General features: G+C 34.5%; 1 protein-coding gene across 1 annotated transcript in view; it reads right to left on the bottom strand.

Annotated features, from left to right (window-relative positions):
- The window catches only part of MBIP (MAP3K12 binding inhibitory protein 1), an 80,240-nt gene extending 64,258 nt beyond the window's left edge, over nt 1–15,982 (bottom strand). The window contains exon 1 of the mRNA XM_010711698.3: nt 15,837–15,982. Coding sequence (XP_010710000.2) covers nt 15,837–15,982 — 146 coding nt within the window. The remainder of the gene's footprint in view (nt 1–15,836) is intronic.
- Between the last annotated feature and the right edge of the window lie 204 nt (nt 15,983–16,186).

Consider the following 16,186-nt stretch of genomic DNA (forward strand, 5'->3'; position numbering starts at 1 on the left):
GAGAGAGAGAGAGAGAAAGAGAAATTTCCAGAAAATGTTTCTCCTTTTGGCATTAAGCTATCATCTCACTACTCCCCTTTGCAAGGGAGAAGAGTATTATGCCACATGAAAGAATAGCAAGAATCAGGAGGCTAGAAGTCTGAGGTCTGGCAATGCTGAACTTCAAAGTAGAGTATCTTTTGAGAAATACTTAAGGTCACTTCAGCAGTTCCAACTCCCTGTAACAGCAGCTGTTCTAAAAGTAATTAGATCAACTCGACACTAAATATAGGCCCAAAAATATTTAAAGGCTTTTTAAAATGATTTTGAAGGGTTTTTTTATATTCTGGAATTTAGAAATTACTTCAATTAGTACAAAAAGATACTCTATGCTACAAATATATATCTGTATAGGCTATAAATATGCCCATATATATTTAGCCTATATATATAGGCTATGTATATATTTAGGATATACATACATATTTTTATACACACACTCATATGCACTGAAGAGTTTACAAGGATTTTACAGAAGAATGTCACATCTTTAAAGGTCAGTAAGAAATATCAGGGTTTCAGATCATGGTCGTTAGAAGTATGAATCCAGGAAAACATTTTTTTCCCTGTGGTTAAAGTTTACAAGCCAAAATTGGGATATAGTTAATCCTGGACAAATTACCATTTCAGTATCTTGACCCTAGCAGTATTACAAATGGGAAGGCCCCAGCCATGCTGCAAGCAGCTTTGGAACACCCGTTATACCAGCCATTAGAGGTGCACAACACTCCTGTCTGCCTTCATTCCCTGTAGGGATGAGAAATGCCTGCACTGTACACATGGCAGAGGCAGCAGGTCTCCTTGCTGGATGTGGCTTCCTGCCAGCTGACCCCATTCCAAATGCATCCTTGTCATTGCGATGCTGCAGCACAGCACACCAATGGAGGAGGAATAAATGATCTCGCGAGTATGAGGCTTACAGAAAGGTAAAGGAATACACATTAAAAACTTGCCATTTAAAAAGATGTCTGAAGTGTGGGTGCGCTATTACTAAATAGGACAGGAAACAAAGTATAAAAACACTGCTTTAAACCTGTAGTTGGGGTGTTAGAGGCTTGATCCAATGCCAAGTGAAGTTAAAGTGGGGTGGGGGTGGGGTTGTATCAAATGCTGAATGCCCTCTCAGCCCATCAAAGGGATTATGGACCATTTGATGAATTTGTGTCACCGTGTGCTGGACCATGCTAATCTTATTGTGTCATTTCAATTGTGGTAAACATGCAGCTGAAGCAAACAGATATAGAACTTCTTCTTCTTCTTCTTCTTCTTTTTTTTTTTTTCTTTTCCTGCGAAAGGTTTATTGATGGAAATCTAAACTTTCTCTCCTTGCATACCTTAGTATTGCAGTTTACTAAAAAGTTTTAAGAACTCCATAATTTCTTCATATAAAGTCAACGTCAGTTCCCTTGCTTAGCTGGAAAAACCAAACTCAACCAAATCAAATAGGATACTTGATTCTTCCTTCACAGAAAATATTTTACCCATTAATGAAAAGTTGCTTTATATAAAGGAATTCAATTTTCTTCGATTGGTGTTAGACTCACAGACAGACAGGAATAAGCTGCCATTCTTCCATTTGATAGCCAGACGCTGCCAGTTGTTGCTAGGGCAGTCATGCTGTTAAATTAGGTCTAATGAACGAGTAATTGCTTTAGGTATAGTGAACCATTTCAAAGAAAACAAGGATTCTAATTGATTTGCAATTTGTTTGGCACATTGCATTGTCTGGGACTATTGATTAGTCTTCTGGATTTCACACTGCATGTGTTTCCCTTTATTAAGAGAATAACAGGTTACTGATTACTTTCCTTCTGGGTTTAATGTAGCGGTTAATGTCTACTTTGTTCTTGTGTCATGTCACAGGCAAGGAAGGAATAATATGCAAGTGGGTGGCCCTTTGCTAAGAAACTCCCCTGCTGCTTTGAGCTGTGTACTCCAAGACATGCTGAAAAGCAGATCAAGAGAAAGGGTTAGAATAGCAGGACTCACAAGTTATGGCCTGAGTCAGGATAGACCCAGGCTAGAAACTTGGCTTTCCTTCCTTATCAAAGCACAACACAGTATGAAGCAGGTGGTAGATTTGTTCTTGTTTGATTATGTGTTTCTATATAAGGAAACACACTATAGTTTTATATGCCTCGATTTATTACAGCAACATCTTAAAAAAGGAAACTTGTAACATACTTATCTTTTTGCTGAAAAATATAGGCTCATAACATACACATTCCAGAGAGTATGCCGTTCCACATTTCAAGTCTATCTCGGTTAATAAGAAAATGAGTTCATTTAATTAACAGCTTTGTTCATTTCATAGATAACCATGCATAACATAGCTGATGTGTATTACAGGCCAATTAATTTCTGATTTCTTAACATTCATAGCTAAGGATACAATTCTTTGCACATCTTTAATGAGTAAGGTAAAATAAAACAGATTTCATTGTTCTAAAATTGACTGTGATTCTGGAGATTATTTAGCTTTATATTTGGTCATTCTGTGTTGGCAGCCAGTGCAAATGAAATGAAATGATTACCTACAGGATCTAAGGAATCATGATAACGTGCCCCTACCCTCTCTCAAAGGGATCAGCCATTTACTACTACATGTACATAAGCCTGATCCAAAGACTATTGAATTCAACAGTAAAACACTCACTGATTTTCAGAAGGTTTTGACAATGACCACATCATTTTTTCTTGATTCATCTCTTTAGAACCCATATATCACTTCAAGAAGCAATAAAAGTTTTACTGTTGGATGAGCTGCCATGCAATGTTCTATGTATCCAAGTTGCACCAGTTGCACCAAATGACCAATCACTGAAATCTAGTCTTTGCTCCTTGTGCCAGGATTTGAAACTTCTAATGCTGCAAAGCTATTTTTGTCCAGTTTTTATGAAAAGTATTAGAAAATTTCCTACACAGTGTGAAATTTTTTGAAAAAGTGCACTGGCACATCTCTGAAATATAACTTTGGTCATGGTTTGTTTAGTCCAATGGCAATTTTAAAACTCAAGATCTTCCATGATTTGAACACTGCTAATTTCTAAGTATTTGCAGTGGGAGATACAGCAGCTGCATCTTACCTTGAAATCCTTCTGTATTTCAGATCATGCTAGATGTCTTAATTAAACTGGTTCTGCACTTTCAAACTCCTGTTAGATTGAGATTAGTGAAGTCTTTAGTCTTAAAGGTAGAACCACGAGAAACAAATATAACAGGAGACATAAAAAATATTTTGTTATCGTGTTTGACACCCATTTGGTTTGTAGTAGATAAGCATATAGTGTTCTGCTATATGCTTATCTAATTGTCTACTGTTTTGAAATGCTCTATGTAATTTATTTTTTGGTGCCCTGTTCTCAAGTGATGAACTGTTCTAGAACGAATGTATATCAAGTATCCGGTATATACTAAAACAAACCTTAGAACTTAGCAAATTATAATTAATTACTTTATATTTTATATGGGTTTTTTTGCATCAGCATATCCAAGCCATACGAAATATGTATTTAGGTATATATCATATTGGTAATTAAATATATTTTATACAATATAGATAACATAATATAATTGTAAAGTAGAAAATTCATGAAATTTTAATTCCACTGTGTTGGCATTTTAAGACTTGTATCCATTGTGAAAAGACTGGGATGGGAGAAATATGATGCAACCATTCACTAATTACGGTGGACCACAGGCTATTTCAGCAGCTTGCAGAGGCACCATGAGAGAGTTGAGGCCTTAATTTCTATTGCCTTTGATTCAGTAAGGAAAATCTGAGAAGAAACTTTTTTCAAGCAATAATGTTCACAAAGAAAGGTATCAGTAGCTATTGGGAACTAATATTAAAGTCCAAGCATACTCCAGTTGCAACCAGATTAGAAATTAAACTAAATGTGAGTAGTACAGAAGAAGAAATGTGAGAAGTACTGAACTTTCCTAAATAGCATGGTACAGCCCATCATTTGGATTACTGTGTGCTATTGGAGAAGATCAGGATGATTTTAATAAGGGTGATATGAGTTGATCTCTTTCAATGAAGTACACATATGCAGAAGAGGATTGCTACGTTGAGATTATGAATATCCCATAATTCAGGGAAATCTTCTATGTACTACATTAAGTGTATTATTGCCTTTAATTGCAGGGCTCACTGTGGAACAAAAGTGGTTGATTCTTTGGAAGAAACATACTTCACTGTTGAATTCAAGCATCAACATGTTGTTGTCATTTTAGGTTATTATTTATCTCATGTGTTCCAGAGAAACCTTTTTTTTCTTCTGCTTAGCTGAGGGATTTCCAGAGAAGTTCTGTTCTCTGAATCTCCTTTTAAATCTTCCTTTCTTGGGTTCAAATACAAGCTTTATGTCTATGTATATAATGCGATATGTACTGTGGTGTTCTCTGGAGTTCTGGCCTCTTTCTGCCCAGTGAAAAACCTGGTTACCAAAGGCCACAGCTCCATTAGGACCATAAGAATGTAGCTTCATGTGCCCATCTCTGTCTTATGTGGGGTTTTTAAGTACCCAGAGAAGGCAATAGACCCTACAAAAGAAGTAATGCCAATTCCTCTGTTGAAAGAAATTTTAGGAAGGAAATTGAAAACTTGCTGGGACAGAGAGAAGGAAAGTGAGATAAATTACATTTTCTTCACTATATTAATGTAAATCCTTGTTCTTTCATGGTCTAAGCTGAAATGTATGTTTGTGAACTTTACACCAACAAAGTTAAATCATGCCCTCTCCTGTGTGCGGGGTTCTGTCTCATGGAATACAGACACAGGATATCTAACTCATAGGACATTGTGAAACTTGGTTTAGCAGAGCTGCTTATCAGTGCAAAGAGTAAGATTCTTCTTAGCATGGTATAAACAGCAATCTAGACATTCATAGAGTTTTCTGAGGCAAAATTTAAGTCTCTATAGGCATTATTTAAGGTACAAATGTTGTGGATTTTCTTCTTTGATGTAGATACTTCAATGACCCATGAGTGGCTAATTCCTACTGTGTCTATAAATCTAATTTTTCAGTTACTGTATATGAAAACATTTTCATTGAAGTCCATAGAGGTTATGGTAATCAGGAATATTTAATCATAGATTCATAGAATAATTAAGGTTGGAAAATACCACCAAGATCAACCACCAACACATCATCACCATGCCCACTGACCCATGTCCCTTTGTGCCACATCTCCATGGTTCCTGAACACCTCCAAGGATGATGACTCCACCACCTCCCTGAATAGCCTGTTCCAATGCCTAAATTATTAGATACATCCTTAAAAAATTGAATGCATTTTCATTCTGATTTTTACTAGTTGTTCTCTGATAGTAATATTGGCTGAAAGGCACGGAGCTACTGAGCCTAGCAGGTTGGGTGCAGTCAATGCATGCCTGAGATCCTTATTTTGTGTCTGATTCTTCTGTAACTATTGCCTCAGCTAAAGGTTTGGACTCAGGTAAAGTATTGGATCCTCGAGAATGTTTTTGTTGCTTCTTTCTGACCACAACTCTATTGAGATTTTAGGTGCAAAAACAAGGTCAAAAACAACAATTGCTGTGACAGTTTGTTTTTCTGTAACACAGTTTTCTAGTTTGTATGCACAGGAGCAAATCACGTTTTAAAATATTTTAAAAACATGGAGGAGATCTAAAGAACTGCTTAAAAAAACTATTTTTGGTTTGATGTCAGCTATGGAAGCCATGATCATTACAGAAGATTACATAAATTCCCCAAGTCTTATTATTCTCTCATTTACACCTATAAAATTGGGAAAAATTCCATTGGAGTTGTTATGGCCCTTATGGTTTTGAAAGTTGTGTTTTCAAGTCCATTTATATCTACTAATGTATTAATATAAAAGCTAAGCAAGATAAGCAGGATATAATCTGACTATGCCTATCTTTCAGTCTACATTGATTTGAGCTGAATTGCACAGATTTTTATGGTCAGCTGAATTCTGACCTGAATATGTAGGAAAAAATGCAACTCTTCTGCATGTTTTGAGTTGCTCGTTATTAATATTTTTTATCCTATGTACTGCTATACAAAATAATAAAAGATGACTATACCAAATCAAAAAAACTTTCATTTAGCTTTGGAGCAATGGCTTAGAATAGAGTAAGATAGTGAAGGACAAGCAGTGCATGACATTTCTCTGTCATACAGTTGCATTTTCAGATGCCCTTTGAGCCCGATAACACATGAGTAGATCTTGGGTTCTGCTGGGGACTTACTAACTATGAACCCAGTCAGTTCTTCTTTCATCCTGATTAGCCCTTCTGTCACAATGTGCTCCACTGCCTAGTTGTGCACCATGAGAAAAAATGATTGCTTTTGATCTTTTTAAACTGGTTAGTTTTATTGAATGCTTCGCAGTTCTTTAAGAAAATGCAAATAGTTTTCTTCACTTAATTTCTTCACACCACCAGTAAAAGTATAAGTCCCCATTATAGCCCAGTCAGTCATCTTTTCCATATTAATCATTGTGGATATTCTTTCCCAATACAAATGCCTTTTCACACCATGCTCATCCTTGTTGAATTTATTTTCTCTATCTACTCTTATTCTCCTTTGAAATGGATTGTCAAACCAAGATACAGTATTTAAGATGTGGGCACGCCATTAGTTTATGAGGCAGGCTCATGAAGATGTTCCTTACTCTGTCCTGTTTTCTTTTTGTGCCTACAGTATGGGCCAAATGCCAGTCACAATTCTGCAGGATTCCTAGCAGGATTATGAAGGCCTTTGCAAATGTAGCAATACGAGGGATAACACTCCACTTGTTCAGATGAAGATCAGTGGGAGGTTGTTGTATTCCATGATTCAACATTTTTTAGCTGAGAGTAGAAAGAGACCTTCCAAGTTTCCACAGGCCACCAACAAGAGCACCAGAGACAACTAATGGTCATGAACCAGAAATTAAACTGCAACAGTTTTTCCTGAAAGCTGGGATGATTCTGTATCCCACCATTGTCAAGAAGTCCTAATATCTTCTCCGTGATCCTCAGCCCTCAAATAAGATGAGGAGTTCTTACCCTATAAAAGAGTCATATATTTCTTGAACAATGCAAAGTTGAGAATAAAAACAAATTTGCTCCTTAGAAATTGCCTAGTGAAGCAGTTGTTTCATACTGCCTGTTGAACATTTGGGTAGACTGATTCAAATGTTAAAGCTGTGTTCAAACCAGAAAAAATAAAAATAATAAGCTGTCAGAATAATTACTAAGAACGTACAAGGATTATACAAAGTAAACTGCAGCCTGCAAAAAGAGAATTGCATGTTAGCTAATTGTTAATTTTAGCAATTGCAATGGCTAATTACTGTGGCACACATTGACTATTAGCATGATGCCCCAGCACCTGCTTTCTCCAATGAACAGATTTCTTCATTGCTCGTGCAGGAGCAAAATGTGTAATTATTGGCCATCATTGGGGCGATTTTTCAGTGATTCTTTTGTGTGATGTGAATAAAGCATAATGACATATTTTATTAGAGGGCAAATAGCTGTTTGTTAATGGAAATGATTTGAAATCCAAGAAACTAGGAGCTAGGAGCATGTTTTCAGTATCAGCATGAATTCAAATGTATTTTCTTTTAACTCTTTATAAAAGAAGCATAGAAATCAAATCTAAACTTAGTATAATATATTTAATGATATGTGCAAACACAGCATTGATTAATTGCCTCAAATGTTTTCAATGCTACACCATTTCATTTGTTACAGCAGTCTGCTAAATTTATGCATTTCTTATTTAAACTCTTCTTTCCTGGGCATATAGTGTTAGCAAGATTATGTGGCTTGTTCCTCATTTACTGCAGGAAAAAAATCATCTTTGTAACTTAAGCAACAATTATGGGCTTTATGAGGCACATTTTCATTGCACACATTGTAGAACACAGTGCACTGGCATTATTATTCCTGAAAGTACATGCTTGAATGTATCTATCAAGACCCAAATGTCAGCTACTGAATAGATTATGCATAGTTATCCAAAGCAGCATATAGATACATAAAATCTGAGCAGCAGAATACTCAATTTTTTGAGAAAAGATTTTTATTGGATAATCTGCACAATAATTCTGAAGAACAACGCAAATAAAAATTAAAAAAAAAAAACCCACATATGAACCTTAGACTATAGTAGTGTTTAAAAATATCTAAACACTTCATTTTGAAGGACATGCTGCAGCTAGTATAAGAAAGCCAGCCTCTCTGTCTTGCTTTTACCTGAATGTTAAAAGTTGAAAAGAAAGGGTTACTAATAGACATATTTTACTGAATTCTATGACATAAAAACGAGGTTAACTTGACAGGAAACAATGAAGTGGTTTTGGACAGCCAAGGAAAGTAGAAGCCTTATGAACCTTTCTGAAACTTAACAATATGTAGGAAATATAAGCCTCTTGTGCACTCTTCAGATAGGGAAGCCAAAAGTTTAACACTAGCTTCAAAATACAGTAGTAAGAGATATTTTGGTACGACTCTGATTTCATTCCATTTTAACAAAGACCCAGCTTAACTTCGATTATGTTTGAACCAATTTAGAAGGACATAAATTAGATGGCATTCAGACCTAATGGATAGACATTAAATGTCTGATTGAAGTAAATTAGTCTTTAAAAGCATGTCATAATAAATAAACAAATAATAGTCCCTGAACATAGTAGGAGTAATAGGAAGATATAGTAAAAGATCATATAGTTCACTTGTTTTTCTTCTTCTTCTTGCTTGTGACACATATAACATATTTTAAGATTATGTTCTTCAAAGGTCATTGTCATAAAAATTAATCCATCCCTATATATGCTGAAAATCTGGCTCGTCCAACATACCGAATCTGAGTTATTTACAAACTTGAGGAAGAAACTATGAAAGGGCACTTCCTCTTCTCACCCAGGGCCTATAGCTTCTTTGCTGTTGCAAGATGCAGATAAGTTTGGTATTCAGGTTCACTGTTTGACCCATTAAACTGGTATTGAGGTATAATTTGTGTGTTTTCCCAGTACGGTTGCAGATAGAATGGGGTTCATTTCCACAAGTTTGAATAAATTTATCCAGTTCAGTGAACCTGTTGTTAAGCTTAGCAAAACTCAGTAGGTGGCTTTAAAGTCCTGTAATTAGCCCATTACATAAAATCTGTACTTTAGATTTTTGCACATTGGTTAATAAGTATAACGTGCTTCGTATAGATAAATAACATTACATTAAATGTTGCAGTATAAAAGAATTAAAGGCCAAAGTAGTTAAATAAAATACTTGAAGGAGATCTCAAATTAGCATGTTTAATTCCAATTCATTGAACAGGAAAAGGCTTTAGCTTTACTGTACCAGTTCCATACAATCTACAGAATAGAGGATATTTATTCTTCATTTTACAGAAGGTCGCTGTCATTCCTGACCTCTGTGTGACTTTGGAAATATGTTCTAATTAGCTTGTTTCTTTTAAAATCTAATCATTACAATATCTAAATATAGTCATGAATTACCAAGACAGCACTTGCCTCAACAGTTTTTCATAGTTTGTACATAGCTAATTAATTCTTGATACTTAATTTTTGCTTTCCAAATGAAATATGTGAGGAAAATGAAGTCTGCAGCTAATTAACCCATGCAATTCTTACTGTTTCACAGTGAAAGTGCTTACCTTAAAGCTCAAGTTTTTAGTAGCTATGAGAGTAAAATAGAGCTTTGAATCCTATTGCAATAAGTTAAAGTTACACTTCAATTCAGCAGAATATTATAATCATTATTTTTAAATGTTGAAAAAAATTACTTAACCAAAGCCTCAGACTTCAGTTTTTCTTGAAATCTATTGAATTCTATAAAATGAATTGATATGTTAAAAGGCAATGGAGTGTGTATAACCATTACCGGTTTTTATTTATTTTTCTATTCATATATAAAGAATACTACAATATGTATATCACTCTTCATTGATTCTGCAGTATCAATGCAAGAAATATATTTGAGAAGTTTGTATAAATATATATATGCCTACATTGAAACATCCATTTATCTATACATATGGGGAAACAAACTAATATGTTGGTGCTATATTAAATACTCAGAGTTGATACTACAGCCAAGGGAAACTTGCTCAGATTTGATGCCATGAAAAATTCAACAGTACTGGACAGTTTGCCAAGTTTCATAAACATACAGATTCTAGTCGGTGAATCTATACCTATTTATGTGTTCAAAGTGAATTAATACTGAATCAGTGGTTTCATTTGATCTCAGCCTGAAGCCAAACCTCATTCATAAACCAGATCTCATTCATTTGTAGTTTTGGGTTTCATTAGTAAACAAAAAGAAAAGAGAATGTTGTAAGTGACAAAATTCATACATTTTATTATGCTTATTGTGATGTGGCAAATAAAACTGTCCCAATTTCCAGCAGCATCCTATTTTTCTTTTGCTGCTTTATACCATGATCTTTGAGTGCCTTTGACTTTTTTCCCATTTAATTTTTTTGCAATTACCTTCTATACTGCTCTATACTTTTTCCTGAACATTTCATTTTATTGACATGAAAATGTTTGTTTTTATGTATGGCTACATTATCTTCTTTTTTTCTCACATATGTTCACATCTAGAGGGTTTTTTGTCCCATGTCCAGACACTGCACAAAGGCCGAAATCCAGTCTCTGAGCTAATTCTATTCTCAGTCATAGAGGAGCACTTCCTGTTGGTTTCATACAGAACAGACACCATAAAATTGGAGTAAAATTTGTCTCCTTGTGTAAGCAATTAAATTTCTTGTAGAACTATGGAGGTAACAAATATTGAAAGGAAACACCACATAAGTTATTTATACACAATTAAGTAACATTAAGAGGTGGAATGATTTGTATTGATTGAACATTCTGTAATTTGGTGCAAACAATCTATTCAACAGTTTAATACTTGAAAAGAAAATAAGAAGAAATTGCAGAAAGGAAAAACAGAAATAGTCAGTGGAAGATACAAGTCTAGCCAGGTGGATCTTCCTCAACGTGTTTTGTCCTGATAAGTTTCCAACCATCCTATGCCTTCTAAAATACATGCTATTTGGTTACCTCTGAAAGCACAGTTAATACTGTCACACCATTTTCCTACACCTGTTTAGACTTTTTTTTACGACAAATTTGGATTAAATATGTTAAGTACACCATCAATTACACTTTATGCTACAGATCTGCTTAAGCAAAAGAGGAGATCACTGAGTGTGGGTTGCTCTTGTAAATGGAGCACTCAATTTAGTCTCTTAATTGACCATATGCATGAATTCCACTCAATGGAAAAAGTTACACATGAGAACTAATCTGCAAAAACATCAAAGGAGTGGCAGTTATGGACAGCAATTGCAAAGCTGCCTTTTTAACTACTTATATTTAAAATTTCTCATTAGCATCCAACAATAAAGAACACCATCTTGTGTATCAGCTATAGCTCTCTATTTTGCAAGGAATAGTAGTCACTAATGAGTGAAACACAATGAATCAAGTATTTTTTCAAAGTGCAAAAAAATTTCTGGGAGGAAGATGATGAAAACAATTTCTGTTCACTAAGATGTTTTGTAATCGTATCTATCACATTATCAGGCAATGCTTCACCATGTTCATCCTTGCACATAATTCAAAACAAGCTGAATTTCATTTACAAGATTTGTCTTATCATAGCTGAAGAGCTTTTTTTTCTTCAAAAAATAAATTGACCTCAACAGATCACTCAGTTTCCAATTTCTAGAAATATGTATGCATATACAAGTGCATAACTACCTGCCCAAAATTAGGCCCTTCAAGTTTTGGCAATAAATTAAAATTTTCCCAAGTGAAAAGAAATGTTTACTTCGAAAATCAGGTCCATATAGGAAATTTGAAATAATGGATGTAAGCACATTGATAAATATTACATCAGGCTATTAGTTGCAACTGTGGAAGTTCCATATTTCCTGTACCTCTGAAGATTATCAGTAGAACCCATGCTGCAGTTAAGAAAAATAATTTTATTTTTTGTTGCTTTTGGATTGAGAAATGATTAGTGACTGCATATCTAGAAGTTCCTGTCAGATACTTTAGATTTTTTAGGTTATTTGGGAAATTAGCAACTGAAGCACAGAAATGTGTTACCAGTATGGTCATAAAAGTAACTAAGGAAGAAGAATCTGCATTTCATCACTTCCGGTTTTTGGCTGAGCAATACTACAGAAGGTTATCAGGGCTTGTCTTAGCTATACCCTTAGTTTTCTGGATAAATATTGATTCTAAATACACGATTTTAGCAATACTACCTTCCATTGCGTATATCATTGATGACTAACAGACACCAAAGAGCAAAGAAACTGAAGAAGTGACACATGCCTTGTTGCTCCACTAACAATATTTTTTGTAAGTTGATGGAAACAAAAGGGCGCCATGAACTGCCTTCTCACCTTAGAGTTCTTATATATCCAAAGTGTGTTACTCAGGAACATTCTGCATGGAACTAAGAAAAAGACAATTTTTTTTTCTTACAACTACTACCATGAAGGTAGTGTTCACAACTAGGTGATGAAAAATGAGTTGAACTTTTCTTTTTAATGAAACAGTCTACTCATGAGTGCTCTCGTATAACCAGTCATGATCACACTCCCCAGCATCTGGCAGAGACAAAAGTACAGAATAAACACTACATGTAATTTTGTGACATGTGTTATTATTGTTGTTGGATCTGTTGAATTTATGCCAGAAATTTTAGAAGTTTCAAGTATTCTGGGAAATTTCAAATAATTTGTTGACTCTGCTGCCTTTTCTCCCTCTTCCTTCTAAGACAAGTTTTCTTTGTGCTGTGAATCTAATTCTGTATACCTCAAGAAACTGAAGAGCATATAATTCACGTAGCAATCAACTCACTTGATTTCATATAATATTTAGGAAAATTGGAAATCTGGAAGCTAGTCTTGTGTATTACATTGAGACAGATATAATTTTTATTTTCCAACAATATAAATCTCTGGAAGACACAAATTTTAGCTGGCTTCAGAAAATGTAAATCAGCAATGAATCTAGCCAAATATTTGATTTTTTTTCTCAGTTTTCATGCAATGTGAGAACTGTTATCTTTGAGGAGACTTAACATTGATCACTCTCCAACTGGAATGACAAATTGGTTCACAAATGAGCACAATGTTTGGGTTAGAAAGGATGCTTCTTTGATAGATGAGTTTATATTAAAAGTATAAAGATGACCTGGACTTTCAAAGAAAATGTTACTGAAGGGAGAGAGCAAGCCATGCAGCCAAATGATCATGGTAAATATGGTTTTCATTGTAATTACCATCAGTGAGTTGAGCCTATACTGCTACTAGCACATAAACTTATGAAATCCATTTCTAACATCAGAATAATTTAAAAGGGAAAGATCTGCATACAAGATTAATAGCAATGTTTTCAATTTTCAAAACACTAATTCTAGAAGTTCCACTACAGCTTTGTTCATGGATGCTTTCTATGCTTGTTCTAGTCAACTTGTTCTAGGCTGATCTCTCATCTTCACATTCTATCAAAAAGTCCATAAAAGAAAGAGAGAAAGAGAGAAAGAGAGAAAGAGAGAAAGAGAGAAAGAGAGAAAGAGAGAAAGAGAGAAAGAGAGAAAGAAAGAAAGAAAGAAAGAAAGAAAGAAAGAAAGAAAGAAAGAAAGAAAGAAAGAAAGAAAGAAAGAAAGAAAGAAAGAAAGAAAGAAAGAAAGAAAGAAAGAAAGAAAGAAAGAAAGAAGAAAGAAGAAAGAAAGAAAGAAAGAAAGAAAGAAAGAAAGAAAGAAAGAAAGAAAGAAAGAGAAAAGATGTTAGAGGAAAAGAATAAAGAAATATTACTGTATGACTTCTTAGTACAGGAATAATAAAATTGTATTTCCTATAGTCACCAGCAATTTTTTTTAATATAAATTCTGTCTATCTGTATATGAAATACTAACTGAATGCTTTCAGCTCAGAATTTTAAACCAATATTCCTGCAGACATGACACTTTAATGGAGGGGAAGGAGTTTTTAAGTACATAGTGACTGCATGATCAGGCTGAATGAGGACTTCAATATTATGTGGATAATTTTAACTTACTATTATGTATAATCAAAAAGGAACTATATTTACTAACACATCAAAAGCCCCAAACGCTATTAAATTGCAAAAGTTGTGAAAAATGTTAGAAATTATCATAAGAACAAGAGAAAGTTTGGGAACAAATCCTTTTTTTTTCAAAACCATTCAGTTCTATGGGTCAGGTGAGAAAACAAACAGTTCTTGTCTTGAGATTCTGTCCTTCCCTAAGCAATCACTTCAGGGGCTATCCAGGTTGTATGCAATAGAGAAGGGAGTGTAGGTATCTCAGTAGGAACAAGATTGAAGGGGCATAATTTGTTCAGTTGAGGAAAGTTTTAGATTAAGTGAGAGAAAATTATGAACTTTAAATTAATTATCCAAACTTTTTTCTAAGTCAAATGTTAGGATGATCACACGGGATGATTCTTTATTCAGGATATAAAAATTCATTACTGTGCACTACCCTAGTGAAATTTGCAAGAAAGTGTATTAATTTTTTTGTGAAACAAAAATTCCTATTAAGTTCTACCTGTTAGAACTGTGCTTTCTCTGAAATTATTTTAATTTCAGATTGACTAAACTTCTACTTCAGCTAGTGAAGCACAACCATTTCCATCCACTTAAAACTCAGTGCAGGAATCTTGAAGGCCCAAGAGAAAGAATTTTGCATTTCTCTCTTACTTTTATTCTTTCTTTCTTTTTTATTATTATGAGCACAAAACCTTTAAAATGTGTAAATAAAGCACTAATAAGGTTAACTATTATAGAGGATAATGAGAAGTGCCTGTTGAATATGCTATATTCTTAAAATGTTTTGCTTTAGAAGGCTGAATTCAAAACACCACAGTAGCATCCAGAGTGTAAACTGATTGTACTTACATGTCACATTCATTTAAAAAAAAAAGAAGAAGAAGAAAGAAGAAGAAGAAGAAAGAAGAAAGAAAAGAAAAGAAAAGAAAAGAAAAGAAAAGAAAAGAAAAGAAAAGAAAAGAAAAGAAAAGAAAAGAAAAGAAAAGAAAAGAAAAGAAAAGAAAAGAAAAGAAAAGAAAAGAAAAGCTAAATAAATAAATAAATAAATAACAAGGTAGGGACTCCCTCTCCCCCCAACATGTACACACCCAAACCATAAAACTATAAAACTCTAATTGGAAAGCTTCCATCATCTGAGTACTTGTTTCCTGGCATATATGCAATGATCAGTGAGGAAAGCGGGGTCAATTGAGACAGACTGAGAGTGAAATTAAAATAATAAAATGTCTAAACATTTAACTGCAAATAGGAAATCTTTATACCCACCCACACCCTATTCTATAGCATAAAACTAAGGCAACAATTATTCATATACCTCCAAGTAATTTGCAGCCTCCATACAAAAATCTCATTTAAAATAAGAAATTGCTATTTCTGCACATTTATTCTCCCCAAATGCTGGCTAATTGCTGCAATGGCCATTATAAAGAATAATTTTCGCTTAGTGGGGAGAAAAAAAAAAAAAAAAAGGAATGAAGAGAACATTTTCTGGTTTTGTTCCTCTGCGGAGGCTCTATTCAGCAAATCCTGAATGCACAGCGTTTCGCTGCTACATTTATTATGCTGAGAGGTCAAGTATTACACAGCATCTTGTATTACGCTTTGCATGCTAAGTATTTCACTTCACAAATTGACCCTTCGGTGTACTTACTACATAATGCTCTAAAAACCCAGCTAAAACGCAGGACAATTAGCAATACTTTGGCTCCCGCTTAACAATGGGGACACCAATGTAGGTGATTGCATTTACAGTGTTGCTTTCTTCACAAAACATTTTTGACACATTAAAGGTACTTCGGAATTGTGCAGTACCAGTCGCCTCTCTCGTGAATGGCTTTTCCAGCATGTACCGAGAGAAACAGTTACTGTAGTTTAGGGCTTAATTGAAAAGAATTCAGGCACGGCCCTATGAAGCACCAATTAGAGGGATATTATATCATAAAAAGCTGTAATATCAATTTTCAGGCTTGTTCAGCAGCCAGTACAAAGTAGGGCACGGCTTCAAAAGGGCTCCAGCGCGGAGCGGGACGCCGGGAGGCGGCGATGCCGG

Source organism: Meleagris gallopavo, chromosome 5, assembly GCF_000146605.3.
Source record: "Meleagris gallopavo isolate NT-WF06-2002-E0010 breed Aviagen turkey brand Nicholas breeding stock chromosome 5, Turkey_5.1, whole genome shotgun sequence".
In the NCBI taxonomy this organism is placed as follows: domain Eukaryota; kingdom Metazoa; phylum Chordata; class Aves; order Galliformes; family Phasianidae; genus Meleagris; species Meleagris gallopavo.